The sequence below is a fragment of the Lacerta agilis genome, chromosome 1, assembly GCF_009819535.1.
Source record: "Lacerta agilis isolate rLacAgi1 chromosome 1, rLacAgi1.pri, whole genome shotgun sequence".
NCBI lineage: Eukaryota > Metazoa > Chordata > Lepidosauria > Squamata > Lacertidae > Lacerta > Lacerta agilis.
Genome location: NC_046312.1, coordinates 101,624,156 through 101,652,097, shown reverse-complemented (window position 1 = coordinate 101,652,097; position 27,942 = coordinate 101,624,156). Strand labels below are relative to the sequence as shown.

Sequence of the window (27,942 nt, the reverse complement as noted above, 5' to 3'; positions counted from 1 at the left end):
AAGTAAACAATAGTTTAAATAGACTACAGTTTTTCTTTTCAAATGTAACAACAAACTCTGGTTAATATTAAACGGTACTGGATTCTGCCATAGTCTTGATTGAAGCTGTACCAGAGGTGGAGAAGACGAGAGGCATATCTAGTGCTAAACTATATGTTATGTCTTCATAATTCAGTTTCATGTATTCAGAATAAGTAAAGCTTCTTAAAACACCTGAATGGCAGCTTCAGGGACCCAGGGAATATTTTTACAGCATCAGAGCTATGCTCAAAGCAGCAAATGCTAAAAGATAAGTGGCAAAACAAAAGTGGCGCACAAAAGGACTTCTCCACTCTCTTACCCCCCCCCCACAGCCCCTTCCCCCAGTTAAAAAAGCAAAATAAAAAAGCAAAATTGTTATTATGTAACAACTCACCCAAGCATATAGTCCTGCATTGAAGGATTCTTGAAATAATGTGAAATGATGTGAAAGGCCTGATGATATCATGATAAAAATCCTTGACACCCGATTGTGCTGCTGAACATTTAAGGACAAGGCTCCCTCAGGAAATTCGTTTAGCTATGGCATATTTATAGTATAAATCTAAAGGCTTTTTGCTGGTTAGGTCAATTTATCTCACTTGACTAATGTAGTGTTGCTATACTGTTGCATCACCTTCACAGTTATTAATTGGAATAGTAGAGAGCAATTAATAGGATTTCAAATTCAAGATTAATTGGTTCAATCTTTCGAAACAGCCCTTTGAAGATTTTCCAAATTTAGCGGTTGGCAGAACAATAGTGTGGTTCACAAAGCGCCTGTTAACAAATTGCATTATCTAGCCATTTTTAGTGCTGGCTCCATCTTTCTCATAGCTCCTTTTTCACATCCAGGAGAATGAGGCATGTCGTAGCAGAGCTTTCTTGTCTAGACATTTGAAAATCATATTGGAAGCGCTATCAAAAACATGACTTGTAGGGCTGCTTTGATAGTGTGACGTGTAGTTTTATATATAGGCAGCAACCATTTCGTGCAGAGGGTCCATTCCCGGCCCTTGCACACATTGGTGGAGCACGGATAAGTGCACTGCATTACGCCCCCCCCCCCCCAGCACACGTGTCGGTGATCGCGTGTCAACTGGACATGCCTAAAATAGCAGAGTTGCTTAAGCAGGGGTTAGGTTTCAAAGCAAAAACTACCTTACCAAATTCCCAGTATTACCTTGTTTGTAGTGCCTTCCTCAGTCCCTGTATTTTCTCATTTGCTGTTGGCTGGCAAGGGGGCTTTCCTACTGGCTGACAAGTGGGAGAGGGCTTGCAGGGACACCTCCATTGCTCCACTGCCTCCCTTTACTTCTCGACGTGTGTGTGGCCTGCCAAAGTTGGGAGGGAGGCAGAAAGAGATACAAGCAGGCAGGCAGAGGAAAAAGGCTGGAGTGGATTCTTAAAGTTGCATGTAGGATCCTAACTTCTTTAAAATGGAAAAGCTTCATCATCCCTTGTTCCTCACTACCATTACTTCATTTTGCAAAGCTGTGATATGTTACTCACTGGTTGTGGTGGCAAAATAAAGTTGGTGGCTAGTTTACCAGGGGTAAGCATTACAAGACAATGTCATAATGTAGTATTGGGTTTAAGTCCTCTTAGTGGGACGGGAGTGTGTGAGAGAGGGAGATGCTGTCTTGTTAATATTAATATTTTACGTTCCAAGAGTGATTTCTATCTATAAACCAGTATCTGCTACCAAACTCCTATAGTTGAATTTGCTTAAGTTAGCATGTAATACATCTTGCAAGTTTTAACTATTTTTTTTTTCTACAGCCAGGAGTAAACAGTATGGATTCTCAAATTGGTATGTAAAAAGAATTCACTATTTATTTAACAATTTAACCAGAAAAGGTTTGAAACTAAAAAGAAGTTAGTTAATAATAATGTGGGTTAAAATTCAGAGTTAATTCAGTTATAGGCAACTCCTCTTTTATGTGGGGGTTCCGTTCCGAGGCACCACACATGTCAGCGGGCTGTAAGTGAACCTGTTCCACCCCCATTCTGCCCTGTGGTGCCGAAAACTGTGCACGAGCCGAACATGCACAAATGCCTGTATGTAAGGAGAATTTTTTAATGAATTGAAATTGAAAGAGTTTGTTCATTTACCAATGGAGAATTTCACCAGCATCTTTCCCATTTCCAGAGAGTGAGTGTGGCATCCTTACATACCTAAAACATTTAAATTTCACTAGGCTTGGGAACCCTGAAGTTTACAGAAGCACAACAAAGTTAGAAAATAACTCTTTTGGCAGGAGAACACCAAAAATATCCTTATAAGCTCTGAGCTTACCCATGGGTCATGTAATGCTGACTGACTGATGGGGAAGGAATGGGAAATGGGAAATCAAATGTGAATATTATGTAGGGAGACATGGCTGTCTGACTTGAACATGAAACAGGAGCATTGCATGTTACAATGTTTTGTTACAGGTCTCAGTTTTAGCATATGAATATTATCTCTTGAACGTGCTAGAGTTGAATATAGTGACTCTTGCATAAAACTGTGAACATCGTTGTCAACATTGTGGATCATTAGATTTTGAGCATTCATGTCAGATTCTGGCCTTCCTGTTCTGAGAAAATTATTTGTTTTAAGCTCAAAGTGAATAGGCAGAAGTAACTGAGAGATTCTTGAAATATTCAGGGAGCTTCAGGAGAAAGCTTTTATATCTGCTCATTGCTAGTATGTAAATCCATAATATAGTCTGCTTGAAATAGTTAATTATAAGTCACTTGGAAAATTTAACACATATGTTTTCATGTGGTCTGAAAGTCTTTTGAGTCACATTAAAACCAAACATGGAGATGTGGATTGTTCTGGTTGTGCTATCTGAAATGTGGTTTATCATTTTATATTTCATAGGTTTAGCCCCCCCAGGAACTCAGGTAAGCAAGGAACTTTTGTTGCTTGGGCAATTTAATAATTTCATGTATTAAACTTTGTCCAGTTTCCATGATTTTTCTCCCTTCCATGCTAAGGCAAGATTGCACCTTGCCCTGTGCGTTGGATGCCTGTATTCCTTTACATACCTTCCAAACATCCACATATATGCATAACAAGAGTGTATGTACATAAAATACAACAACATGGTTCCAAATCGTAGTGTATTTCAGGTTTTATCCACAATCAGTCATATTGTTCTGGGCCAATGTGCATTGACTTTTATGTCAGCTCATTTGAAACACATACATGAATGAAATACATTTTATTTGCTCCCCAAAGTTCACTCTCTTTGGAGAAGTCCTTTTGGAGCTCCTCACAACTTCTCTTTTTTAATGACCCTGAACAATTTAATGTCATCAGCAATTTAGCAACTTGGCCACCTCACTATTCATAATTTACTCTAGGTGCTTATAAACTAGTTTTGAAAGCAAAGCTCCCAAAATCAGCCCATAGGGGACTCCTTCCATTCATAGGAAGTTATTGCAGTTATTCTGGCGTGAGTCCTCTGACACTGGTTAGGAATGCTAATGCCACTCCTAGTAGTGCAGCCCAGAATTAATGAATCATGCATGACTTACCATTGCATCTGAATGGGACCATTTAACAGATTGGGGGTATGCTGTGCTTGTGGCTGTGTATTATATTCTGTTTGCAATCTTACATTGTTTTAAAGAAAAAGTAAGGTGCTATATTTTCTTCAGAAGTGTGCTTTCCTCTTTAATATTTAGCCTACACCTCCAGTAGTTTGTTCAGTGCAGCAAGTCACCCCGGCCAACAGCTCTGCTAATGAGGAGCCTTCCAAACAGGTATCAATTTCCCCCGTAGACATTTTTGTGGCACTTTGTATTGCACTTCCTAGTCATGTTGCAGAATTTATTGATACGGTGCTCTGTTTTTCATAGAAATCTATGTGGTCAGAGCATAAGTCACCAGATGGAAGAACATACTACTATAATACTGAAACAAAGCAGTCTACCTGGGAGAAACCAGATGATCTCAAAACACCTGCAGAGGTAAAATAAACAAATTGAGAAGAGTGCCTATTTAATTGACCATGTTTTCAGTGAGTATAAAATGCTTTTTATCACTGGAGTGTGTGCCAGTTTTCCTTTCCAGCTGCAGCCATTCGTGCCACATTGAATCCTACTCTGGAGAGTTCCCTAAACTTCAGGATTAGCTTTTTGAGGGGCTGCAGTGGGAAGAGGGTGCCCCAAAAGCTCCATTACAGGCATGGTATTTCACGTGCAGCCCTTTATATTTTGTCCTTTGTTTCTTTTGATATGGCTTTGCATGCCTCTCCTTTGATTTTATAGGCACTTTTAATATATGGCGTGCCATATTATGGAATGATTTTTAAAACATTTTTTCTAAACATTCTGTTCTCTAGCAAATGTTGTCAAAATGTCCGTGGAAGGAATATAAGTCTGATTCTGGAAAACCTTACTACTACAATTCCCAAACAAAAGAGTCACGCTGGGCAAAACCCAAGGAACTTGAAGATCTTGAAGGTAAATTTTGCGGGACCTTTTTCTGTCTTGATTTATAGCCAGCACATATTGGGTGTAATCCAGGGCTTGGCTAACCTTTGGCCTTCCTGATGTTCTTCAGCTTCCATCAACCACAACCATCATGGCCAAAATGATGGTGGATGTTGTCATGCCGCAACTTCTGGAGAGCCAAAGATTAGCAATCCTGGCGTACACCGTATTCTGTGGGTAGCAGTGATAACTCTAGTCAATGAAGTGAGGATTGGATGCTGTTATATAATGAAACTGTCCCTAATCTGGAACTATAATAAATGTCTTTATTGGGGGAGGAAAAGGGAGAATATTTTAGCTAAGCTGTCATGGACAAAGAAGAAAATAACATAATTGACCACAATAGCTATTGTGGAATCACTTGAAAAAGCAGCTATCATCCAGTAGTAGTAGATTCCTTCAGTAATTTTTGTTCTGATTCATACCAGTACTCAAATGTCTGATCCTGGTACCAAGACTTTTTCTGGGGCTGTCAGGATGTTTTGCACCCAGACCATTAACTCCACCAATTACTTATGTCCTTTAATCAAAAGGTAGTGTTCGTTTGTTTTTTAAGTGAGAGAATTGTTGCCTCTATTCTCAAGTTCCACACAGAGGCCACAGTCTTACTTTGCACCTCAATATTTTGACATAATTTATTGCGTTTGGATCAGTTTAGTACTTGTCTTAACATACTTTATCTTCTAATATGCAATTTTATTCAACTTATAAATAAATCTGACAACAATTTATTTCTTTTGTGCAGCAATGATTAAAGCTGAAGAAAACAGGTATGTTTGAAAATACTTTACTTGAGAGAAGAAGGGTGGTATCAGTACAACTATATTTACAATAGCTGTTTGTGGGTGGAACAGACTTCCACTTCCACACTAAACTTCACCTTCCTCTGCTCTGCTGCCTCCACATACATTATTGCATTCGGGTTTTTTGTTGTTGTTGTTGCCTTAAATAGACATTTTATTTCAGAATCTCCTGAGTATTTCTTAGTTGTGAAACATATTGCTGTTGTTTAGTCGTGTCCGACTCTTCGTGACCCCATGGACCAGAGCAGGCCAGGCACTCCTGTCTTCCACTGCCTCCCGCAGTTTGGTCAGACTCATGTTAGTAGCATCGAGAACACTGTCCAACCATCTCGTCCTCTGTCGTCCCCTTCTCCTTGTGCCCTCAATCTTTCCCTCAATCTTTCCCAACATCAGGGTCTTTTCCAGGGAGTCTTCTCTTCTCACGAGGTGGCCAAAGTATTGGAGCCTCAGCTTCAGGATCTGTTCTTGCCAGGAGGTGATGGGACCAGTGGGCATGATCTTAGTTTTTTTGATGTTGAGCTTCAGACCATATTTTACGCTCTCCTCTTTCACCCTCATTAAAAGGTTCTTTAATTCCTCCTGACTTTCTGCCATCAAGGTTGTGTCATCTGCATATCTGAGGTTGATATTTCTTCTGGAAATCTTAATTCCGTTTTAGGATTCATCCAATCCAGCCTTTTGCATGATGAATTCTGCATATAAGTTAAATAAGCAGGGAGACAACATACAGCCTTGTCGTACTCCTTTCCCAATTTTGAACCAATCAGTAGTTCCATATCCAGTTCTAACTGTAGCTTCTTGTCCCACATAGAGATTTCTCAGGAGACAGATGAGGTGATCAGTCACTCTCATTTCTTTAAGAACTTGCCATAGTTTGCTGTGGTCGATGCAGTCAAATGCTTTTGCGTAGTCAATGAAGCAGAAGTAGATGTTTTTTCTGGAACACTCTAGCTTTCTCCATAAACCAGTGTATGTTTGCAATTTGGTCTCTGGTTCCTCTGCCCCTTCGAAATCCAGCTTGCACTTCTTGGAGTTCTCGGTCCACATACTGCTTAAGATTGAAACATATACATTACCTAATAGATGGAGGGGGATTTGGGAACATTTGGACATAGTTGTTCACTTCGCCTTTTCTTTAAAAAAAATTGCAGAACTGGCTTTTTTTAATTAGCATGGCAAATTAAGCTAACTATTAGTCTTCAGCACTGCATTCTGCAAACCTAGAGGTCTGCAGTTTTTTTTCATAATGTGTAAGTTTACAGTTAGAACCAGTAATCTGAAAGCCATATACATCAGACCCTACCTTATGGAACTCTTACCAGTAGAGAGTTGGCAGGAACCATCCTTCCATTCAGTCTTTTCCTGAAAACTACCGGTGTTGTTTAGGCTGGCCTTTGTAAAATGAAGTTTCTTTGTTAGCCAATTGCACTCTATTGACAATTTAATGATGTTTTGAATGTTATTTTTATGCTGATTCAATGCTCCTTGAATTTATAAAATGAAAGTATGTATTGTAAATATAATTACAGACATAAACCACAGTCCAGTAAGAAGGTTGTAGGTTGCCAAAATCTGAAGAGAAATTGGATTTCCCCCGGAATAATTCTCAATGATAAATGCATTGTTCCTGTGATTGGCAGGATTATTAACACAAATATGGTGTTTGCTGTTTATGTAGCGGTAAACCAGAGGAATCTGTTCCAACATCATCTGCAGTGGCACCAGGGGTTACAAATGCTTCAGCCACTGTTCCTGAAGCTCCTATAGCTGCCCCAGCAATCCCTGCTGCTCCAGCTGTTGCATCAGCTCCGGAAACCGAGCCTTCCGCTGTTGCTACTGTTATAGAAAATGAAAGGGTCACTGCTACAGCTGATGAGCAGATACAGCCAGCTGCTCCTGTTGTACAGGAACAGGCTGCAGAAGTTGTGACAAACTCCGTAGAAGAAGCTCCTAAACAGGAATCCTCAGAGTAAGTAATGCTATGTCTAGTTGTTGTGCACTAATCTCTATTTTTTTTCCAAGACAGTACCTGGGGTGGGGAGAATTGGATTTGGCAAAGGGTGGGGGCGGGGAGAGAGATAATGCAAAAGGAAATAACTCACCTCCCCACCTTTTTACTGCTTATGAACTTGTGTGCTACTCAGTGCCTCACTCCCTTTTTTGTGCAGAAATAGACTTGGTTAAAATAAGGGTTAGGAATTGTTTTGTACTCCATAGCCGACAGATGAGGAAATTAGTGGATACAGAGTCAACCCTCCCACTTCTTGGGAGCCATCCTAGCATATTTGGATTGATTCCCCTGCAGATTCATCTTTATTTCTCCATTCCTAAGTGGTATGTCGTATTGCCACTTATAAGAGGGAGGAACACCTAGACTTGATCTCCCTTCACATCCAGTGAGCAGAGGGAGATCAAGACTAGATGCGGAAGGCTTTCATATGCATCCTGGGAAAGTGAGAAGGCTTGGCAAGGTGAGATAAGTACAGTATATTCTGGCGTATAAGACTACTTTTTAATCCAGGAAAATCTTCTCAAAAGTTGGGGGTCGTCTTATACGCCAGGTGGAAAATCTGTGGTTGAATATATCTCAAACTATATTTTAACTGGAAAAGTTGGGGGTCGTCTTATACGCCGCAATATATGGTATGAATGCACTTGACTGTGCCATGTCCAAGCCATTATTTTCTTCCTTTGGATATATATATATGGGCACAGTTCTGCGGAACAAAAGTTTTAGAACATGTTTAAGTATACTTTTAAAATACTATGAATAATGTAATGTGTAGTTTGGCTGTTAGAAGGGTATATTTTATTAGGGTTGGGAAACTTCAGCCCAAGGGCTGTATTTCCCTCATAGCTAATCTTCCAGGCTATGCTACCTCCTCTTTCTCTCTCTCGTCCACAATTATTCAGATTTTTTTTAAAAAAAAACATATACACACAAAAATGTATTCATGTGTATTCATTTGCAAACTCATTTGTACGTGCACCATACAGCAAGTAGGCTGTGTAAACAGGCACAAAGTGTATGAATTAGTTCATGGATTGGGTCAAGGGCATTTCATACGTGACAGTCTTATTAATGTCTTATTAAATTGCCTTCAGCCTTTACCTGATTTGCAAGAAAACTAGCACATTAGAGCAAACAGCTCTTTATAATTACTGATCTGATAACCACTGTCAGGTATGAAATTGCTTCTTCCTTCGCAGTGGAGAACCAGTATATTTTTACTTCTGAAGGAATCAAAACTACCCCATCCCACATAGGTCTAGAAGGTCTATCGACCCTCAAGAGCTCTTTTTTTTTTGGCGGGGGGTAGGGGAGATAGGGAATTGCATGGAGTTTGTAGTGGAAAGGAGGAGCCAGGAAAGCCCTGTTGCATGAGCAGTGATTTGGTTGATCTTTTAAGGATTTAACCCACTGGCTAGGAGCTGTCAGATAATGCTGTATCCTGGAACCACATTATGCCTGAAGTTTGTTGGGTTTCAACTGTGTATGCTGTCACTTCTGGGGAGACATTAGCTCTATTGTTTACAGTTCCCACTCTTAGTGTCTCTTGCATTTAATTAGTACTGGTTTTTGCTAAAGCGACATGCTGTTCTTTAAATCCATAGTGTTGCCGCCAAAAAGGACGAAGAAGATGCCCAACCAGTTAAAAAGACGTACACTTGGAATACAAAAGAAGAAGCTAAGCAAGCATTTAAAGAACTATTGAAAGAAAAGGTTTTTTAATTCAGTCAACTACTGTTTAAAATTTCAAGAATTGCAAATATACTTGAGTTGGGAGAATTTCTGATTTTGAAAGAAACTTTATGGAATAACATTCATACTGAAGTAAACATGGAAAGAATATTCTAGCCAAAATGTACTTGGTATAAACTTTCACATCATGCTCCAGTATTGGTGAAGAATTCTTACATTTGTTTAGGTCTTTTGCAGGGGGGGGGGCTGTGGGACCAAAGAAGGATAGACAAATGTGAAAAGAGCATTCTGGTGGCACATTTCTACATGTGCAGAATTGGGCGGGGGGAATGAAGAGAAGGAAAAACGGTTGTGTTTAAAAACTTCAATTATCTGCTTACTCTTCGTAAATTCTCACTCTGAAGAGACAGATGTTGCTTTATTAAGTGGTATTACATCCCAAATGTTACTAATGAAACTTCACTGCAGAATCAAAAACTTCAATTATCCGCTTACTCTTTGTAAATTCTCACTCTGAAGAGTGATTTTGCTTTATTAAGTGGTATTACATCCCAAATGTTACTTATGAAAATTCACTGCAGAATCAAAAGGATGAAGCCCTATGTTTTTATTACTGTATATTCTGGCGTATAAGACTACTTTTTAATCCTGGAAATTTTTCTCAAAAGTTGGGGGTTGTCTTATACGCCAGGTGGAGAATCTGCGGTCGAGTATATCTCAAACTCTATATTTTAACTGGAAAAGTTGGGGGTTGTCTTAAAAGCCCAGTCATCTTATACGCAAAAAAGTTAGAAAATAAGGAATGCAACACTAGCCATATTCACTCATGATAAGCCATAAACAAAGGCTAAATCATATACAAGCCAATCATGCATGCTTTGCTTCTCTTCACTAGCACTAGGGGGAAAGCAAATGACAAACCCTGGCTTAGTGCTATGTTTCAATCAGATTGTGGTTTGTTTCCTCTGTGTGCTATAGGAAGAAACAAAGCAGTCCAGATAGGTGTGTTAACAGTAATCTGTTAACTGTGTAAAAAATAATTAAAACATTGTCCAGTAACACCTTAGAGAACAACTAAGTTTATTCTTGGTATAAGTTTTCATGTGCATGCACACTTCTTCAGATACCCTGAAACAGAAATCACTATATATAAGGGTCTGGTGACTTCTGTTTCAGGGTATCTGAAGAAGTGTGCATGCACACGAAAGCTTATACCAAGAATAAACTTAGTTGGTCTCTAAGGTGCTACTGGACAATTTTTTTATACTATACTTCGACTGCATCAGACCAACACGGCTACCTACCCGAATCTGTTAACTATGGTTTGCTTTCATGTACGAACTGATTGATGCACCATTTCTAGAAGTGTAAGTAAATTATGAGAAGGCTAAAAATACTCATGAAGACAGAAAGTGTCTTATGTACCACATTTATCATTTCCTATTTTTATGGTAGTTCATCATTTTTACAGGAAGAAAAGGCAAACAAATGTGACAGTCCTTTGTACAAAAATTATTTTATTTTTATAATAAAAACATACCAAGCAGAATATTTACCCACTTTTGCCACCAAATAATCTGATTCAGTACATTTGACAACTATGCCCCACTGCACAATTTAGATGCATCCATTCTTACCTTAGCTAGCATTCCTAAAGCTACCATTGCACAAACAAGTACTGATTTGAGGAGTTACATGATTTACTTCATGTCTTCATAGCGTGTGCCATCCAACGCCTCTTGGGAGCAAGCTATGAAAATGATCATTAACGATCCAAGATACAGGTATGCTGTTCCTATTTTCTTTTTAATCAACATGCTTTTAAATTGTTGTTTGTATAAACTCATGTTCTGACAGCTCAAGTGAGTTCATGATTTGAATGCTGCCCTTATGTTCCTGTTTTCTGATATTTTAAGTTGTATGTTTTTCTTCTTCATATGCCACTTTGAGACACATGTAAACAAGTTATGTATATATTTTAAATAAATAAATAAATTTAACTTGTTTTTCTCCTGAACAGTTTTTTAAAAACTGGGTTGATGTTTTTTTTTAGGGGAAGCAATTGTGTACTAAATACTTTGAAACTCTCACCCTGTGTGCAGTGTTAAAAGGAGTCTTCGTAAAATGATCAGTTGTAGTTCATACTGCATTTATCAATAAGTTTATGGCTTTTTTCTTTAATTTGTAGTGCTTTGGCAAAACTAAGTGAGAAGAAGCAAGCATTTAATGCTTACAAGGTCCAGACAGAGAAAGAAGAAAAAGAAGAAGCAAGATTAAAATACAAAGAGGCAAAAGAATCTTTTCAGCGTTTCCTTGAGAACCATGCGAAGATGACATCCACTACCAGATACAAGTAAGATAAATTTAATGCATAATACTAGTTGTACACGGGATGCAGGTGGTGCTGTGATCTAAACCACAGAGCCTAGTGTTTGCTGATCAAAAGGTTGGCAGTTCAAATTCCCGCAATGGGGTGAGCTCCCGTTGCTCAGTCCCAGCTCCTGCCAACCTAGCAGTTTGAAAGCACTGCAAGTAGATAGATAGGTACTGCTCCGACAGGAAGGTAAACACTGTTTCCGTGCACTGCTCTGGCTTTGCCAGAAGTGGCTTAGTCATGCTGGCCACATGACCTGGAAGCTGTATGCTGGCTCCCTTGGCCAGTAAAGCGAGATGAGCACCACAACCCCAGAGGTGTCCGTGACTGGACCTAACGGTCAGGGGTCCCTTTATGTCAGGATCCTTCCAACGGTTGCTGATAAGTAACGGCAGAGCCTTCAGTTGCTAAGACTATTTATTGTGCATTGCTATTTACAGTGTAGAGCTAGTTCAAAACATGACTGCTCAGTCACTTGAAGAATCCGGAAGTGCCGCTCTCCTGTTTCCCGCCCAGCACCAAAGTCTTGGCACTCTAAAACGACGTCTGCGGTGCCTCCTGACCCCCCCCCCCCGATACTGTGCTGGCGCCAGAAGCAGCAGCTCTTCCTCAGATCCTCTCTGTCTGGCGTTGCTGGGTCTTTGCCCAGAGTCTCCAAGCCTCTGCACCTCCTCCTCCCTTGGAGAGACCTCAGGAGAAATGCTAGAGTAGGAGGAGTCAGTCGTCAGAAGTGGCTCGGGTTCCCTGTAACTTAGAGAAACTTCCTCTCGCGAAGGGCTGCTCTCCCAGTCCTTCTCCCAAGGAGGACCTCTTTCCCTGCCCTCCTCGTGAGCAGGACCTCCTCCCAGCCCTTCCTCTCGAGTAGTGCTCCTGTCCCCCTCCTTCTCGGGAGGAGGACCTCTCGCCCTCTCCTCGCAAGGAGCTGGGCAATCCCTGACACTTTACCTTTACCTTTTACTAGTTGTACAGTTCAAAATTTAAAACTTGAGCTTTGGTAGACTTAAGAGGGGAATGTGAATTTAAAAACAACACTTTAAAATACTGTTTCAAGTACTGTGTTATGGGGAATAACAATTTGTGCAAAGTCACTGTGTTGTAAGGTGATGTTCTCCAGTTTCTACTTCAGCCCATGCCTCCTGCCATGCTTCTCCAGTGTTGCCCAGCTGTCTGGTGCAGATTTATATGGAGGAGGAAGACTTGGCAGAAGTCTATTCCCTCCCCTTTTCTGTTGTGAGTGAAACTGCGACTCTGCAGCCATTTGAAAGTCTAGATACAAACCACTGTTGCCTCTGCATTTATACAAAGACTGCAGTTGTCACTGAGACAGTTGGCAAAATATGTATTGGGAATGGATGCAAGGAAGGAAGGGATCCATTGTTGTGTGTTTTAAAAATACAAAAACCTTTCATCAAAGCAATGGCAGAAAAGAAATGGCAGGAGCTGGAATACAACACATAGAACTTTTTTTAAAAAAAATCTAATGTTAGCACATTAGTTCTTTTATTTTAGCTTTGCAAGCTGGAATGATTTTGTAATATTAAACATGAGTTGCGTACAATTACACATTTTGTACTCTCTTGGTTATCACACATTTGGCAAGGACTGGGATGTTGGCTGATCAGTGGAAAGACTAGGAGCAAAGTAATTTATAGAGCCTTTTTTCTTCCTATTTCTATCTTCAGAAAAGCTGAACAAATGTTTGGAGAGATGGAAGTCTGGAATGCAATATCAGAACGTGATCGTCTTGAAATCTATGAAGATGTCCTATTCTTCTTATCAAAGAAAGAAAAGGTAATTTATTTCTTCAGATGGGGGGGCATACACACCCACTTAACTCCTCTTCCCCTTTTCTATAGATAAATCTGTCTTCCTCTACATTTTAACAAATACCACATCTAGATTTCTACAAATGACAATGTGGCACTATTTAATGTACTGCATTTAGTTCTGAACAAAATAGAGCAAAAGCTTGATGTGGTGGTTACACCATAGGCATTTATTGAAGATAGTCTTCTGGTCCATCCGGAATTATGCACACATCCTGGCAATGAAAAGTAGTGTGATGTCTCTTTCTTGTTCAGTGATGAAGCTATGCAGTTGCTTCAGACTGGTGGATTTGCTACAAAATACCCCCTCTTAATAATCTGTTGGTAATGTTTGATACCAAGCATTTTAGCAAAACAAATCCCATTAAATGTATCATTTAACTTTTTCAGGAAAAGGCCAAGCAGTTGAGGAAGAGGAACTGGGAGGCATTAAAAAACATCCTGGATAATATGGCTAATGTCACATACTGTACTACCTGGTCAGAGGCTCAACAATATCTGATGGACAATCCTACCTTTGCAGAAGACGAGGAACTTCAGAGTAAGGAGACATGGTTGTATTCCACTTAGTGCTAAAGTTTCCCCCCTTTTCTTCCCCTATGTGCCCCCTAAATCTGCTCCAGGCTTTCTGATTAAATAATATGAATATAAACAAAGCACCTGGGTATCTTGGGTTTGGAAATCATTGGAAGCTGCTGTTACTTTAAAATAAAAAGCTTGTCATTGGCAGACATGAAGGAAGGGAGTGCATGTTTCTGAGGCTTGCTGCAGATTACACTTGTAGTGAGAAATTGCCAAAAAAAAATGTTGGGGCAGGCAGGAATGTTGATGGAGACTTGTCTGATGTCAGAATCCTGCTGTACTCCTGGAGGCTCCATGTGCACAAGTGGCTCCAATCTTCAGGCAGTTGCCCTCCAGAACTTGGATGCTGATGAGAATGATGCGGGGGTCGGGTTAGCACATTTGCCCCATGCCTGTTCCTTCTTTTTTTTCTTCCTGATAACGTAACATCTAAAGAGAGGGCTATGGTTTCCTCTGAGACTTTATAAAATTTAAATGAGAAACAAAGCAAAAGCTTTGCCAAAAGCACGAGCCAGTTTTTTTAAAAAAGGGCTTACCTCAGCATTGGGGAAGATCCAGTTGTGTCAACAGGCACAAAGTGATTCTCCCTTCCTCTCAGCCCCCTTCATCTCCTACCTGCTGGAGCAGATTTTTTTTCCCCCAGGGGCAGGGGTGCAGGGGGCTGCTGTGGAGGAGGAGAGGAAGGGAAGTCATGTTTGTGCAAGCGGAAGATGGTTGCACAAGCAAATTACTGCAGTTGGATATTACCCTTCATTTTCTGAAATGTTTATATGCCACTTTTCTAGATATGGATAAGGAGGATGCATTGATTTGTTTCGAAGAGCACATAAGGGCTTTGGAAAAGGAGGAGGAGGAAGAAAAGCAGAAGGGATTGCTCAGGGAAAGACGACGGCAACGTAAAAACAGAGAATCTTTCCAGGTTAGTGACAAAATGAACAGCTTCCTGCTATTAGGTGTTGGGATAGGTTACCATCAATCTTGGTATTCTGTAATGTGCAAATAATGAGTGTAGATAAATACTAAAAGATCTTGCAGGTCAACATTTTATGGCTTCACCATAGTCTGTTTTACCTGAAGAAAGTTTATTTTTGATTCATTATCTCCTGGCATGTCTGTCACAGTATGGCCCATGGTCAGGGATGATGGGAGTTGTAGTCCAGCGTCATCAGGGAACACAGGTTAGCCACCCCTACTTTGGCTGCAGTCCTAACTCCACTTACCTGGTAGTAAGTGCTATTGAATTCAGTGAGACTTAATTTCTGAGTGGACATTATTAGTATTGCAGTCCTAGGGGTATGTTAGATGCTTTTCCATTTGATGTCCGCATGCTACATTGTTGCATGCTATGGGGCAGTAAAAATGACAGGGCCGACGCATTTCCTTTTAATATACAGGATTGTGAAATTCCCCGTTTTCTACTGTTTCCTTTGCAGATATTTTTGGATGAGCTGCATGAGCATGGCCAGCTGCATTCAATGTCATCATGGATGGAGTTATATCCAACCATAAGTTCTGATATTCGATTTACTAACATGCTTGGTCAGCCTGGTAAGTATATTCTCTCCTGCCTGTGGAAAATAAGATGGAAGTAATGCTTGTGCATTTTTGGTAGATAGAAGCAGGGTTACTAATGTAATAAGAAGTGCAACTCTTGGGTTAGCGGGAGGTTTTGACCAATTTAGTTTGTTTCTTTAGGGTCAACAGCACTTGATCTCTTCAAGTTTTATGTTGAAGATCTGAAAGCACGCTACCATGATGAAAAAAAGATAATAAAAGACATCTTAAAGGTGAGGGGAAATGTGTTTTTAGTTGCTGGGAGAAAACCAGTGTTTCCAATCCAAAATGAGTGGGTTTAGATACCTTGAACTGGGATTCCACACTGTCATGTTGTAACATGAGTTTGTGCCATCAAAATTTGCTGTTTTGCAGGACAAAGGATTTGTAGTTGAAGTGAATACTACTTTTGAAGACTTTGTCACAGTCATCAGTTCAACTAAAAGAGCTACCACTTTAGATGCTGGAAATATCAAGCTAGCTTTCAATAGTGTAAGTTGGGGTTTTTTTTTAAATCCAGAATATTTTTTAAAGTCCTAATGTTAAGAAGACTTGATAAAATGTAAAGAAGACTTGTAAGTCTGCAAATAAGTATGTAGTATCTGTATTGTCAAATGAAAGAATATAAACTTAATGATGATTGGTGAAAAAGTGTGGAATTGATGGGGCTGTTTAGACCTAATAGCAAATCACAGTTGAGGAGCCTCAGGCTTGCATCCTACCTCCTCCACTCAGATTAAGTTTCAATCAAAGTTTAGTGGCAAACTATGATGTATCAGAATTTGCTCTGTTAGTCATTTATAGAATCCAAATCATGGGTGGTGCCAAATGTTGCATGAAAAGACCTCCACTCATGCAACATGACTTTCTCTGCTTCTTTCTACACCACCACCCCCCCCCAAAATCAGCTCCAGATGATTGAGGGACTCCCCAGAGGGGATTTTAGAGGTGCTCAAGTGAAAAGAGAGGAAGGCAAAGTCCTACATAGTGAGTGGGAAGTCTGTTCTACTCATGAATGGATCACATTAGGTTCAATCACGATTTGGTGGTGCATCTGAACCACCATTATATATGACACATGCACAGCAAATAATGAGAAAAGTACTACTCCCTTGCAAAATGGGATTTGATTGTTTCCCCTTTTTTCCATTGCCCTTTCATTGAATGGTCATTTGGTTTTCTTTTGATGTAGCTGTTGGAAAAGGCAGAGGCTCGTGAACGTGAGAGAGAGAAAGAAGAAGCCCGCAAAATGAAACGGAAAGAGTCTGCTTTTAAGAGTATGCTAAAACAAGCAACCCCTCCAATTGAAATGGATGCAGTGTGGGAAGATGTAAGCATATTCCATAGCATTTTACAAGAGAACGTTCGTTAACCAGAAAACACTTTCCCCCCCATTGTTAAATGATGTGTGTGCGTCAAAAGTAATGAACAGCAATAGACCAATAATGGTTAAATATATATATCGGTCTAAGTAAAATTTCTTTTAAATTAAATTAGAAAGACTGTAAATGGAATGATAAAATAGGTGAAGTGCTTGCAGGGAAATAAATTGAAGGATTTTAACTCAAGTGGTCCTGGGGTGGGGCAGTGGGGTGTCTTCCCAGGAGGATGCAAAAAGTTCCTGTTTAAGAGCAGAGATGATAGATACATTTTGGAATGAAATGGGCTTTTGAATGTTTTCTCACGTTTAAAATTGTGGCATCAGATATTCCAAACATGGATCAGACAGGTTTTTATACCTGTCTTCTTCTAGAAGTCAAGGAAGAATTAATCCCACTTGGCGCAGTATGAATATTTGATGATTGGAAAAGCTTTGGATTATGTTCTGTGAGAATACTGGAAGGCATTTCTGAAGAAAATTGATGTGGGGTCTAAATTCTTAACCTTTATAAGCATCATACATAAAGCACCTCATGTTTCTGTCTTTACCATTGGATCTTGGCTAAGATTCAGCTACGTTAAGAATATCAGTAGGAGTGTGTTTCATCATTATTTGATCTGGTTTTTATGAACACAATATTTTAACTAATAGATTCTATTGAGCCATAGTCGTCGTCGTCTTCTTTTTTTGAAACAGTAATTTCTATACAGAACATTTTTATTTTATAAATTGAAGTTGCTGGCTAAACCATATACATAATTCTTCTCTTATATATAGATTCGGGAAAGGTTTGTGAAAGAACCAGCATTTGAAGACATCACTCTAGAATCAGAAAGAAAAAGAATATTTAAAGATTTCATTTATTTACTAGAGGTAACGATACTGTGATAAGAGCATTGTCTGATAGATTTGAAACAGATTTTTAAAAACTTAACTTATTGAACTGAACCCCTAAAATAGAAGTGGAGAACCTTTTCTTCCTGTATCTCTTAGTGAAAATCTGTTAGAGCCTGCATGCAAGTGGTGGGTGGGAGCCAGAGCCAAAAGTTGGTGGGGTATTCCCTTGTTTCTCTCTTGTGGACACCCTTTCCCAATATTTTCCTCGGACAACTCATGAACTAAAGCTGCCTTTCTCCAATCTGGTGCTCTCCAAAGGTTTTGGAGTACAAAAGGCCTTGCCCAGCTTGCTTATTAAAGTGAGCCAAAGGGGATTAGCTGGGTGGGTCCAAAGAGAATAACGTCTCACTGGGGCAGGAGCAAGCCATCCTTAAGGGGGCATCACTGGACCAAGTTATTTACTTAACAACTATCACTGAATGGGGAATACAGTGGTACCCCGCTAGACGAATGCCTCGCTAGACGAAAAACTCGCTAGACGAAAGCATTCGTCTAGTGGGAGGCTGCCCCGCAAGACGAAAAAGTCTATGGGGCTGCCTCGCAAGACGAAAAAATTTCGTCTTTTTTTTTTTTCGTTTTGCGGAGCGCGGCTCCCATTGCCGCTCCGCAAGACGAAAACCCCGCTAGACGAAAATTTTCGCGGGACGAATTATTTTCGTCTAGCGGGGCACCACTGTACTGTGGCAAGGTGCTTGAAAGGGTGATGGCAGCCCAGCTTGGATCAATTCTATTCATGCTTCATCTGGGGTCCAAATAACAGAAGGATGCTGTCCCTGAAATATTTAGCAGTAGGTGTCAGCATTTGCCTGGACACAAAATACTCTTGAAAGCATAGCGTTGTAGAATATATTTATGGGGACATTAGCTTCCTGTCTGAGAGCAATCTGTAATTAATTTTAATGGTTGGCATAATCTTTTTCATTAGATTCTATTTTTAATAACCTAAACACTGGTGGTGTATCAGGAAGGATTACATGAAGATGTCAGCTCTCCCACTCTTGGAACTGCTCTTTAAACGTTGTAATTCATACTTCCCTAACATCTTTCTGTGTAAGAAGCATCCTGCGTTTCCAAAATCTCATTTAAAACCAGAAGATGGAAGAGTATGAACAAGCGTGGCTTTGCAAAGCCAGTAAAGGGCAGTTGTCCAAAAAGGCATGCAGTGCAGTTTCAAAATTACCGGTATATACAGGAAGTATTTCAGAATAGAGACTTAAAGAGTTATGCTAGACATACTATATTTGTGTAGCAAAAAAATTAACAAAACGCATGCTTACTCTTTCAAATGAGTAATTTTTATTCTTTCAATGCTGCAGCATGAGTGTCAACACCATCATTCAAAGAACAAGAAGCATTCTAAAAAATCAAAAAAACATCACAGAAAAAGATCTCGTTCTCGTTCGGTAAGATAGAGTGCAGTATTCAGTTGATTCTTTTTACCACCCGGCCTTTAAAAACTAATGTTACATGTCAAATACTCTTGCTTTAAAGGGTTCAGAATCTGAGGATGATGACAGTCATTCAAAGAAAAAGAGGCAACGCTCAGACTCTCGATCAGTCTCCGAACGCTCCTCCAGTGCAGAATCTGGTACTTTTAAAAAAATCTTACTTAACAAAATAGAGATTTAGCAGTTATTAACTTAAATAACCCTGATACCTATTTAATTCTAATGCATTAATAGAGAGAAGCTACAAGAAATCAAAGAAACACAAAAAGAAGAACAAAAAGAGGAGACACAAGTCTGTGAGTATATCTCAGTTTGGCACTGTTCTCCCCCCACCCCACTCAGTTTCTTGTATCTATCAGCGAAACGAAGAATTGAGGTGCACTTAATAAAACTGAACAACAGTGTGCTATTTTATTATTTGTATGTGAATTGTGTGACTGTGCATTTGGTAGAGCCATATTTTTCTTTTAAAAAATCTCTAAAAAGTAGTTGTTGTCTTCTTTCCTAACTGAATTCTTGAAAGTTAAAGCATTCTATATCACTGAAGTTTCCTGTCCTGCAAGCTCACAACCTACTAGATACTTCTTCTGAGCCAGAAAATCTGAATCCAGTTTGTTGTGCTTCACTTGCACATAATTTCTGTGCTATGAATATGATGTACAGTTAGAAGCCTTGCAGGTAGACAAGTTCCCCCATACCAGTTAAGACTTGCAGCCAGTTGGCATGAGTAAGAGCTAGGTTAAGTCTCTTCAAATGTTCAGTCATGATTTTGAATGTTAATATTTTGAACATGGAAGACCCAGGTTGAAATTCCTGCCTGTCTTCACCAGACTGTTGTGTGGTAATGAGAATTGATTGAAACATAGGCTCGGGATATAGAAAGACTCTTGTGGAACTAGAGGTAGATTCCCATTAGCCCCACCCTTCTACAGTGTATTCTCTGTGCATCCTTGATTTATACTGTTTATTTTACTCTGTACAGGATTCTCCAGAATCGGATGTGGATCGAGAAAAAGACAAAAAGGAGAGAGAAAATGAAAAGGAAAGAAGTAGGCAAAGATCCGAATCTAAGCATAAATCACCTCCTAAAAAGCGACCTGGCAAAGATTCTGTGAGTTTGCTTGGCTTTTATTGTGTTATCTTACCAGTGGATTAGTGGTTTGTGTGGTCTAAGGGTGGAAGGATCTGCTGTTTCTGATCAGTGTCACTGTTGCTTGTTTTTTACCCATGCAGTCATACCTCAGGTTACACATTTCCGGGTTGCAGACCGTGGGAAACCCAGAAGTACCGGAATGGGTTACTTCTGGGTTTTGCCACATGCGCAGAAGCACTAAATCGCGCTTTGTGCATGCACAGAAGCGCCAAATCGCACCAGCGCAGACTCGGCGCTTCAGGATGCGAATGCTGCAATTAAAAAAAAAAAAAACTGGGGCCCTCCAGATGATGTTGGACTTCAATTAACCCAGCCAGCATGGCCAGTAATCTGCAGTGATGGGAACTATATTCCATTATCTGGACCACAGATTCCCTACTTATTCTTTTTTTCCTCAAATTGCCTACTTAAATGAGTTTTTTGATACATATAAACTGCCAAAACTTTATCACAACATTTGGAAAAGAACAAATTGCTGGATAACTCTGATCCACACATTGGCCCAAGAGGTCATTTTGTATAGCTGTTGTTTTGTTTTGGCCTTTCAAGTTTATATCCTTCCTTTAAACACCAAGCTTGTATAAGGAAGCATGGACTAAAGTGTAACATTATATCTTCTCTTCATCCACAAAATTTCCTGAGAGCTAATTAGCTGTAGCTGAAGACATAAATGCTAGAATTTAATGATCCGCATTTAGGTTTTGCTGGCTTCTGCCTGGCCCAATTACAATATAAGCTCTGCTAATTCTCAATAGTGTGGCAACTGTGGATCATAATGGCTTAATGGGAGTAAGTTATTGTGGTTCAAGCATAACAAACTGTTGTTAGGTCTCCAGAACTGTTTCTAGCTAATACACCCCTTTTATATAAGCCTTAGAATTTACAGTGACCACCAGCCACTGATACTATATGTATTAACTCTAGTGGTGATGTGTAGTTAACTCAGTACCTTCAAGTTAACAGTACTATTGAAAATCCACTGAGAACAGCAAAATGATCAAGCCACTTCAGTGGCTTGGCTTTGCACTAAGCTGAACTCTGTTCTGCAAGTCCCGTTAGGGTTTAGAATAAAGTATGAGCAATTCCTCTTTCTGTGATTATTGAGGCATCTGACGAGTTCATTCAGCTCCTTTTCGAAGATTTAACACTAGGATTTAGCCCCCTAGACCTAAATCTCGTTGAGCGTAGCTTTTCAGTGAAAAGGGCACTAAGAGACTCCCGTGTTCATTCGGAGTTCAGATTAAGTTACTTTCAACTTTAGAAAGATCAGATTCCTCAAGCATCTTTTGTTCAGACACTAGTTATATCAACATTTTATATGGGATTCCTGTTCATAGAGCTGGAACACATCGTTTATTATCTCTTTACATTTGACTTACTGAATGTGGATTAAAAGGGAAGCATTTAACTTTAGATAACATTGCCGTAGCATCGTAACCTGGAAGAGTACATCCTTCTCCTTTGTAAAGTTACTGTCTGCCTGGAAGTGTGACTACACGATGTCCTTGTTCAATTTTGACTTTCCTTGAGGGAGCAGTGTCAGCCAGTCAAATGAAAATGTAATTTTAAAAAATCTATTGGGTGTACTTAAAAGTAGTTATTTGGTTTGAGGCCTGTAATTTACCAGTGTTGCTAAAATTGTATAGTTTGAGAGTTTCAGGTGATTATTAGTATGAAATCTTAGGTTGTCTAGTGATGAATTCTAAACTGGGGGAAATGGTGTATCAATTATTTTTCATTGTCCTTTTTCAGGGTAATTGGGATACCTCTGGTAGTGAATTAAGTGAAGGTGAACTAGAAAAACAAAGGAGGACCCTCTTGGAACAACTGGATGAAGATCAATAAAAAGTATTTATACCAAATATGTTTACAATGTGATTTAATAAGAAATATAGATGATTCATTTCAGGAAATGGATTCCAATGTTCCATTGGCATAACAATGGCTTTTCAGTTCTACTGCATAACTAAATATTATCATTGTGTGCCTGGCAGCAAATTGTCAAAGACGGTGAACATTCAGAATTCAAGCTGAAGTTCTGCTTCTAATAAGCTAGGCAGCCTGTATATATACCCCATGCACCTTGGCATTCTTCAAAGAGCACATTAGGATGAACAGAAAATCTTTTTTATTTTTGAGCCCTTTCAATAGCGGCTTGGAAAAGTACTTGAGCCTTTTGGGCCTCTTGTGTCTATAAAACAGCTCTTGCTATGAAAGCCTAAACTTGTTTTTCTTGTCAAATAAGGTCTGGGGGTGGGTAAAGGGTGCACATGTTCTGTTCAGAAAGATGATCCTATAATTTTCTTGGGCTCCACTTCTGTTGGGTTTTTTTAATTACTTTTTTATTTTGCAAGTGGAGGTAAAGGAGGAAGAGAGGGAGAAATATTTTTTCTTCATTTACGGTGGTCCAGAATCCATTATTGGGTTTTTGTGTATTACCTTGCTGGCCAAAATGATGTTTTAGGTGGTTTCTATTGAATTTTGACTTTAGGTTGAAATGTATATCGAGTTTCACCCTGAAGTGAATTTTTAGTGTCAAGTTTTAAAACTGTGAAAAATAGATTAATTGATGGAAATCCTAATAGGCCCTTAATTTTCAAGGCTGTAAGGTATGCTGATGTAATAACATAGCTGCCATTTTTTATTAGAGAAGAACCTGGTATATTTACAAAGAAAAAAACCAAATTGGCAAAGTGTATTATTTCAGCATTAATCTTAATGTTACAGAAAATGGAAAAATCAGACTAAATGGATGCAATATGTTGCCTTAAGGACTTCCGAAGAATGTACCACCAAGTTTTGGAAAGCAGTTGCAATACTCTTGTCTAGAAAAATCAATGTTAACGTAATACTTTTCTTTTGAAAGATGTTGACCTAATGTTGAAAACCTGGTCTCCTTTTATTCTGTTCTTTTTCCTTTGTACTGAATAGATTCTGACCAGCCTTTGATTAAAACTATCTGCCCTATACATTGAGGAGTATTGACTACTGTGGTACAGACTCTAAAATCTTTCTGATTTGAATATTTTTGTACATTTTTATCACTTATTAAACCTTGTCTTCTAGCGTGCACTAGTATTTTTTCTGTTTTTTTTTTTAAAATGCTCTGTACAGCCAACACATTACTGATCTCACACAGTGTTACTGGTTAAGTTAAGTATTCTAGTGTGGTGCTTCCTTTTTAATATATGTATAATCCACACCAAGAAAAGGAAGGAGCTGTCAATGATCTGTAACAGCACAGAAGTGGAATACTTAACAATATATAGTGGTGATGGTGGTAATTCAAGATTGGCCTTTTGATTCGTGAAATTAGCCTCTACTATGCAAATTAAGAAATAAGAACGAATATAGCAGGCATCCTTGTTATCCTTAGGTCTTACTGATTTCTTTGGCGCTTGTGTGTAACAGTTTGCTCTACTTGCAAGTAAAACGTTGGCTTCACCGTACAGTGGCTTGGAACTGCCGCTCCCATAAGGGAACTCTGCTGATTGGACACTCCTCTTGGAGAGAAGCCATTTTCACTGATTTTTCCTTCTCCCTCCCCCCAAACTCTTATCAAACAGTACAGGGTTGTACATGGTGCATTCTGAATACTCTCAGGTGCAACAAAATGAATCATCCCTCCTTTATGGTGATGACCTATTAATGAAAAATTATTCTTACTAATTTTGTCTAGTTATAGCTTAAGGTAGAGTGCAGTGAATCATCCAGGAAATTCCAAAGCAGTAAGTGTTGAGGAAGGAGAATGTAAAATGCTATGACTGCCTGCTGTCATAGTGTTTGGGACTCTGCTTATAGGAGATAATTTAAATATGTATTTTGTTAATTTTGAGGGGGGAAAGGAAGAAACCATTGCATATTTGGCTTCCTGTTTTAGAAACTGCAAGTACGGTTAACTTGTTCATACCAATTGCATAATTTGCCGTACATAGATTGGTAGCGCATCATGTTTCACACTTAACTACATACTGGTATAGAGGTGGGAAAGTGTCACAGTACTTAAAACAGCTATGAAGGAATAGCAATTTTCCCGCTCCAATGCAAGTGATATTTATGTAAAATATTTTCTTATTGCTGCCTTGCATAATTTACATGAAGAAACATGTTTCTAAGTAAACATTACTTTTTAAAGCGTTGTCTTTATTTTTCCATTAAAAATAAAAAGCTTTAAGTATAAAGTTAGTTTCTTCCTATTTCTGCAAACTGTTATGCCCTGTATCTTATTTGCTATAATTTGATTTATTCTCTAGTTTGCATAATTTGTACATTTGAACTTTCCCCAATGCGTCTCTCAAAGAGAAACGCACTGCATCATTTGAAACTTCTTCAAATAGGTTTTGCCTAATGCAAAAGTAAAGCAGCTGTATTAAGTGCAGGCAATGCAAATGGTTACATGGGGTTCTTTCCAATTCTACAATTCTGCGTCTATGTGGTCCACTCATCCCATCACTAAGTTTCTTTTTTCCAGCATTTAATTTAAAAAGGGTTGTTTGCTCTTAACAATATAGGAGAATGTGCATGATAATGAAGTTACCTGTTTATAGCTTGTTACTACTACATTGTGGAAAAAGTCCAGTGCCAATAGGAACTCATGCTTACATCCTCTCTGGTTCTTGTTTTACCACAGCCCTGCTACTCTGCATAATTCTATGGCCCCATATAGATCAGTCTGAGTAACAAGGAAAAGCTGTGGATCATTTGTAGTAGTGTAAATAGTTTATTCAATCATATGCCATGAACAGATCAGAAAAGTAACATGAACTGCTTTTATAAAACACCTATAATATTGCTAAGAAGCAGATCTGTTACTAGATAAAATATCGAAGAGAACATGCCAATATCACAGCCCATTGTTCCTTTCTAAATATTTTTAGTATTCTGTGATTTCTCATAGCTCCATAAATCTTTGAATTATATTGCCAAATGTTATTTCCCCCAAACCTAAACATTCATCTTTCTGTGAAGGAAAACGGCACAATCATGGCATGTTCTCTTTAACATGTCAAGTACACATTGCTGTAAATTGAGAAAACAATTGGCAGTTTGTTTAAAATAAACTTCTCTGTAAATAGTTAAGCAAATGTCAATGTAATAACTTTTGAGCCCCAAACTGTCCATTTAGTTAAATATAAAAAAACAAAACTATAAGTTAAAATAACATTCAGATTGTATAGCACAGGCTGATGCATTTTTAAACAATATTTACAATATTACCCCGAGGCTAGAGTGGGAATTAAAGAGAAGTGTAAAAACCATAAAAAGCACCAAATTTGTAGCAAAATATCTGTACATTTAGAAACATTATCATATAACTACACATTATTAAAGGAATATGGGACCTTTACCAGTGGTTCACATAAGCACAACAAAAAAGAAAAGAATTCAGTGGTTAAATACTATACAATAAATTTTACAATTAACAGTGATGCAGTGCTACCAGGAAAGGAAAGCTGTAAGCAAGATGTCCCTTGACTTGGGAGAGAAAATCAAGTGCCCTGCCTTGTAAGCAATAAGTGGGGTTGGCAATGGCCACTCTTGGTAATTAAAACTTTGCTTTAAATGTTTCAACTGGTTAAAAATTTGAAATACAAGCACTCTAATCTGGAAAGGATAGCCACTAGTACAAGGCAGATGCATTTCTAAAATGAGAAAGTCATCTGTGCACTGTAGCATTCAACAGCTTGTGCATTCCCTATTAAACTCGCATGTTTGGAAGAAATGAAGTGCAAATACATTTACAATTTCCAACTGCACATCTGACTTACACTTGTTGTAGATGCTGCATCCATCAGCAGATCTGAAGTGGGATGAAAAAAATCTATTTCAGGTTTGAGAATGTATGCAGTGATGAGCTGTTTCGTTAACTAGCTACATTTCAGCTGAGACAGCTCTTACTTTATGATCCAACGTGGATTGTCGCATGGCAGAATTTCTTGTGGAATGGAGGTACAAGCTTATTTATGGAGGGTATCCTAATTTTCTCGACAGGGCACCAGATTTTCATTATTCTGACAACTGAACAGTTATGGTCCTCAGGAATTATAATACTGATTACTGAGAAGTTAATATCTTAGTGCTAATTAATAAATAACATTGTTACCCAAAAGCTGCCTCTACCTGTAGAAAACAGTAGTGGAATTTCTTCCATGATTCTTCTGTGTTTGCATTGTGTTCTATGAGCTATACCTCCTCACTTCAGCTTCACTACCAACTGGTATATAGCAGGTAGAATCTGAAAGCAGGTAGCTGTGTATTTAAAATAAGCCACATGTTATCACATCCTATTTACAGCTGAAACCCCACTATCCAAGCCTTTCTTACCCAGTTAAGTTTAACGTTTTGTAAATGTAATCACATCTACATCAACTTCTGTTTTCTGGATGTTTTCCCCACCCGTAAGTGGAATGCATTTTTCTTAAAAGGGTACAATTTAATGAGTTTCTCGCCTTCATATATGGTAAGTCCTTACATATGCATATGAAGGTGTATGCATACATCATCATAAGTGCAACGGAATCTCAAAAACTAAGTCAAACTGTCCAGGAGGAATGTATTGAAATCATTTAAAAAATCCACAGCAGATCACTTCCAAGTATTACCTATTTACAAGTCATGAGATCAAGAAAGCCCACTGAAGGCTATTTTCTAAATGGTATGTAACAAAACAAAACAAAAATACAATATGTATTTTACATTTTGGTTAAAAACACTGAACAAATTTATTGGTGTAAAACAATACCCAATCAAATAAAGTCCTATTGCTTTGATTAATTTGAGCAGGTAATTGAATTTTAGGCACTTGGTAGTTACAGTTGAGTGGAGAGCTCATCTTTTTTTCCCTTATTTTTTCCCTCTGTTCCTATGTGTTTGCTGTTGTTATTGAGCCCTTCAGAAGATAAGTTAATGTACTGCAATAAAGTCCACAATTAGAATGGTAGCACAAATATAGTTCACATGGCAAGGAATCGATCAAGCACATGTTCTACTTTACACATGCATGTTCTCCCAATCCGGCTCACATGGCTATTTCAGCACCGTTGAGAGTGCGTAAATTCTGATCATCAAAACGCCGCCTCACGCTTCTCCTCACCGCATCGGCTCGTCTGTAGGGCTGGTTTCTAAGATCTGCGGGGAAGAAGCAGGAAGGTGTCAGAAGTGGGCTGGCCTTTGCCTCTGGATCTAGACAAGGAAAGAGTCCTGCTGGTAGCCAATCAAAGCAGCTTGAAGCAAAAGAGAAAAAGGGACTGTTTCAGCTCCCAAGAGAGCCAAGCAGAACAGCACTGATGGGTCTCTCTCTTCACTGACTATTACTAATATGGAACTTCTGCCTACTGCATTATTCAGGGTTACACATCTAGGTATGAAAAGGGTTCTGCTGCGGAAGCAATCTCGCAATTTCCTTGCATAGCAAAAGCTTCCATCAAATTTCTCCTGTATAGAGAGAATTGGGTGTGGAGCTGCTTCCACACCAGGGGTTTGCCACTGAAGGACCAAACTTTGGGACCACCATGAATCTGCATCAGCTGCTTTTTCTTATGAGGATGAAAATGAGGGTATGGATTATTATTTTTTTAAAAACACACACACACATATGACAGGATGGCAGCAGGGTTAAATGCTAATGCTGGTTTGCTGTCACTTGCCACTAATTTTCCCTGAGACCCGGGCTTCATTCTCCCAACCTCTTCAAACTGTGACCTCAGACTCTA

The 27,942-nt window shown here is 39.0% G+C and overlaps 1 protein-coding gene across 1 annotated transcript in view; it reads left to right on the top strand.

Moving 5' to 3' along the window:
• The window catches only part of PRPF40A (pre-mRNA processing factor 40 homolog A), a 28,648-nt gene extending 6,556 nt beyond the window's left edge, over window positions 1-22,092 (top strand). Inside the window, exons 4-26 of the mRNA XM_033165076.1 lie at window positions 1,801-1,831; window positions 2,891-2,913; window positions 3,700-3,777; window positions 3,874-3,984; window positions 4,359-4,479; window positions 5,255-5,279; window positions 6,991-7,281; window positions 8,928-9,036; window positions 10,735-10,799; window positions 11,204-11,368; window positions 13,072-13,180; window positions 13,606-13,756; window positions 14,583-14,716; window positions 15,231-15,345; window positions 15,493-15,584; window positions 15,727-15,843; window positions 16,544-16,681; window positions 17,510-17,605; window positions 18,946-19,032; window positions 19,121-19,217; window positions 19,312-19,373; window positions 20,060-20,188; window positions 21,983-22,092. Coding sequence (XP_033020967.1) covers window positions 1,801-1,831; window positions 2,891-2,913; window positions 3,700-3,777; window positions 3,874-3,984; window positions 4,359-4,479; window positions 5,255-5,279; window positions 6,991-7,281; window positions 8,928-9,036; window positions 10,735-10,799; window positions 11,204-11,368; window positions 13,072-13,180; window positions 13,606-13,756; window positions 14,583-14,716; window positions 15,231-15,345; window positions 15,493-15,584; window positions 15,727-15,843; window positions 16,544-16,681; window positions 17,510-17,605; window positions 18,946-19,032; window positions 19,121-19,217; window positions 19,312-19,373; window positions 20,060-20,188; window positions 21,983-22,075 — 2,439 coding nt within the window. The 3' untranslated portion in view covers window positions 22,076-22,092. The remainder of the gene's footprint in view (window positions 1-1,800; window positions 1,832-2,890; window positions 2,914-3,699; window positions 3,778-3,873; window positions 3,985-4,358; window positions 4,480-5,254; window positions 5,280-6,990; window positions 7,282-8,927; window positions 9,037-10,734; window positions 10,800-11,203; window positions 11,369-13,071; window positions 13,181-13,605; window positions 13,757-14,582; window positions 14,717-15,230; window positions 15,346-15,492; window positions 15,585-15,726; window positions 15,844-16,543; window positions 16,682-17,509; window positions 17,606-18,945; window positions 19,033-19,120; window positions 19,218-19,311; window positions 19,374-20,059; window positions 20,189-21,982) is intronic.
• Window positions 22,093-27,942: the final 5,850 nt, after the last annotated feature.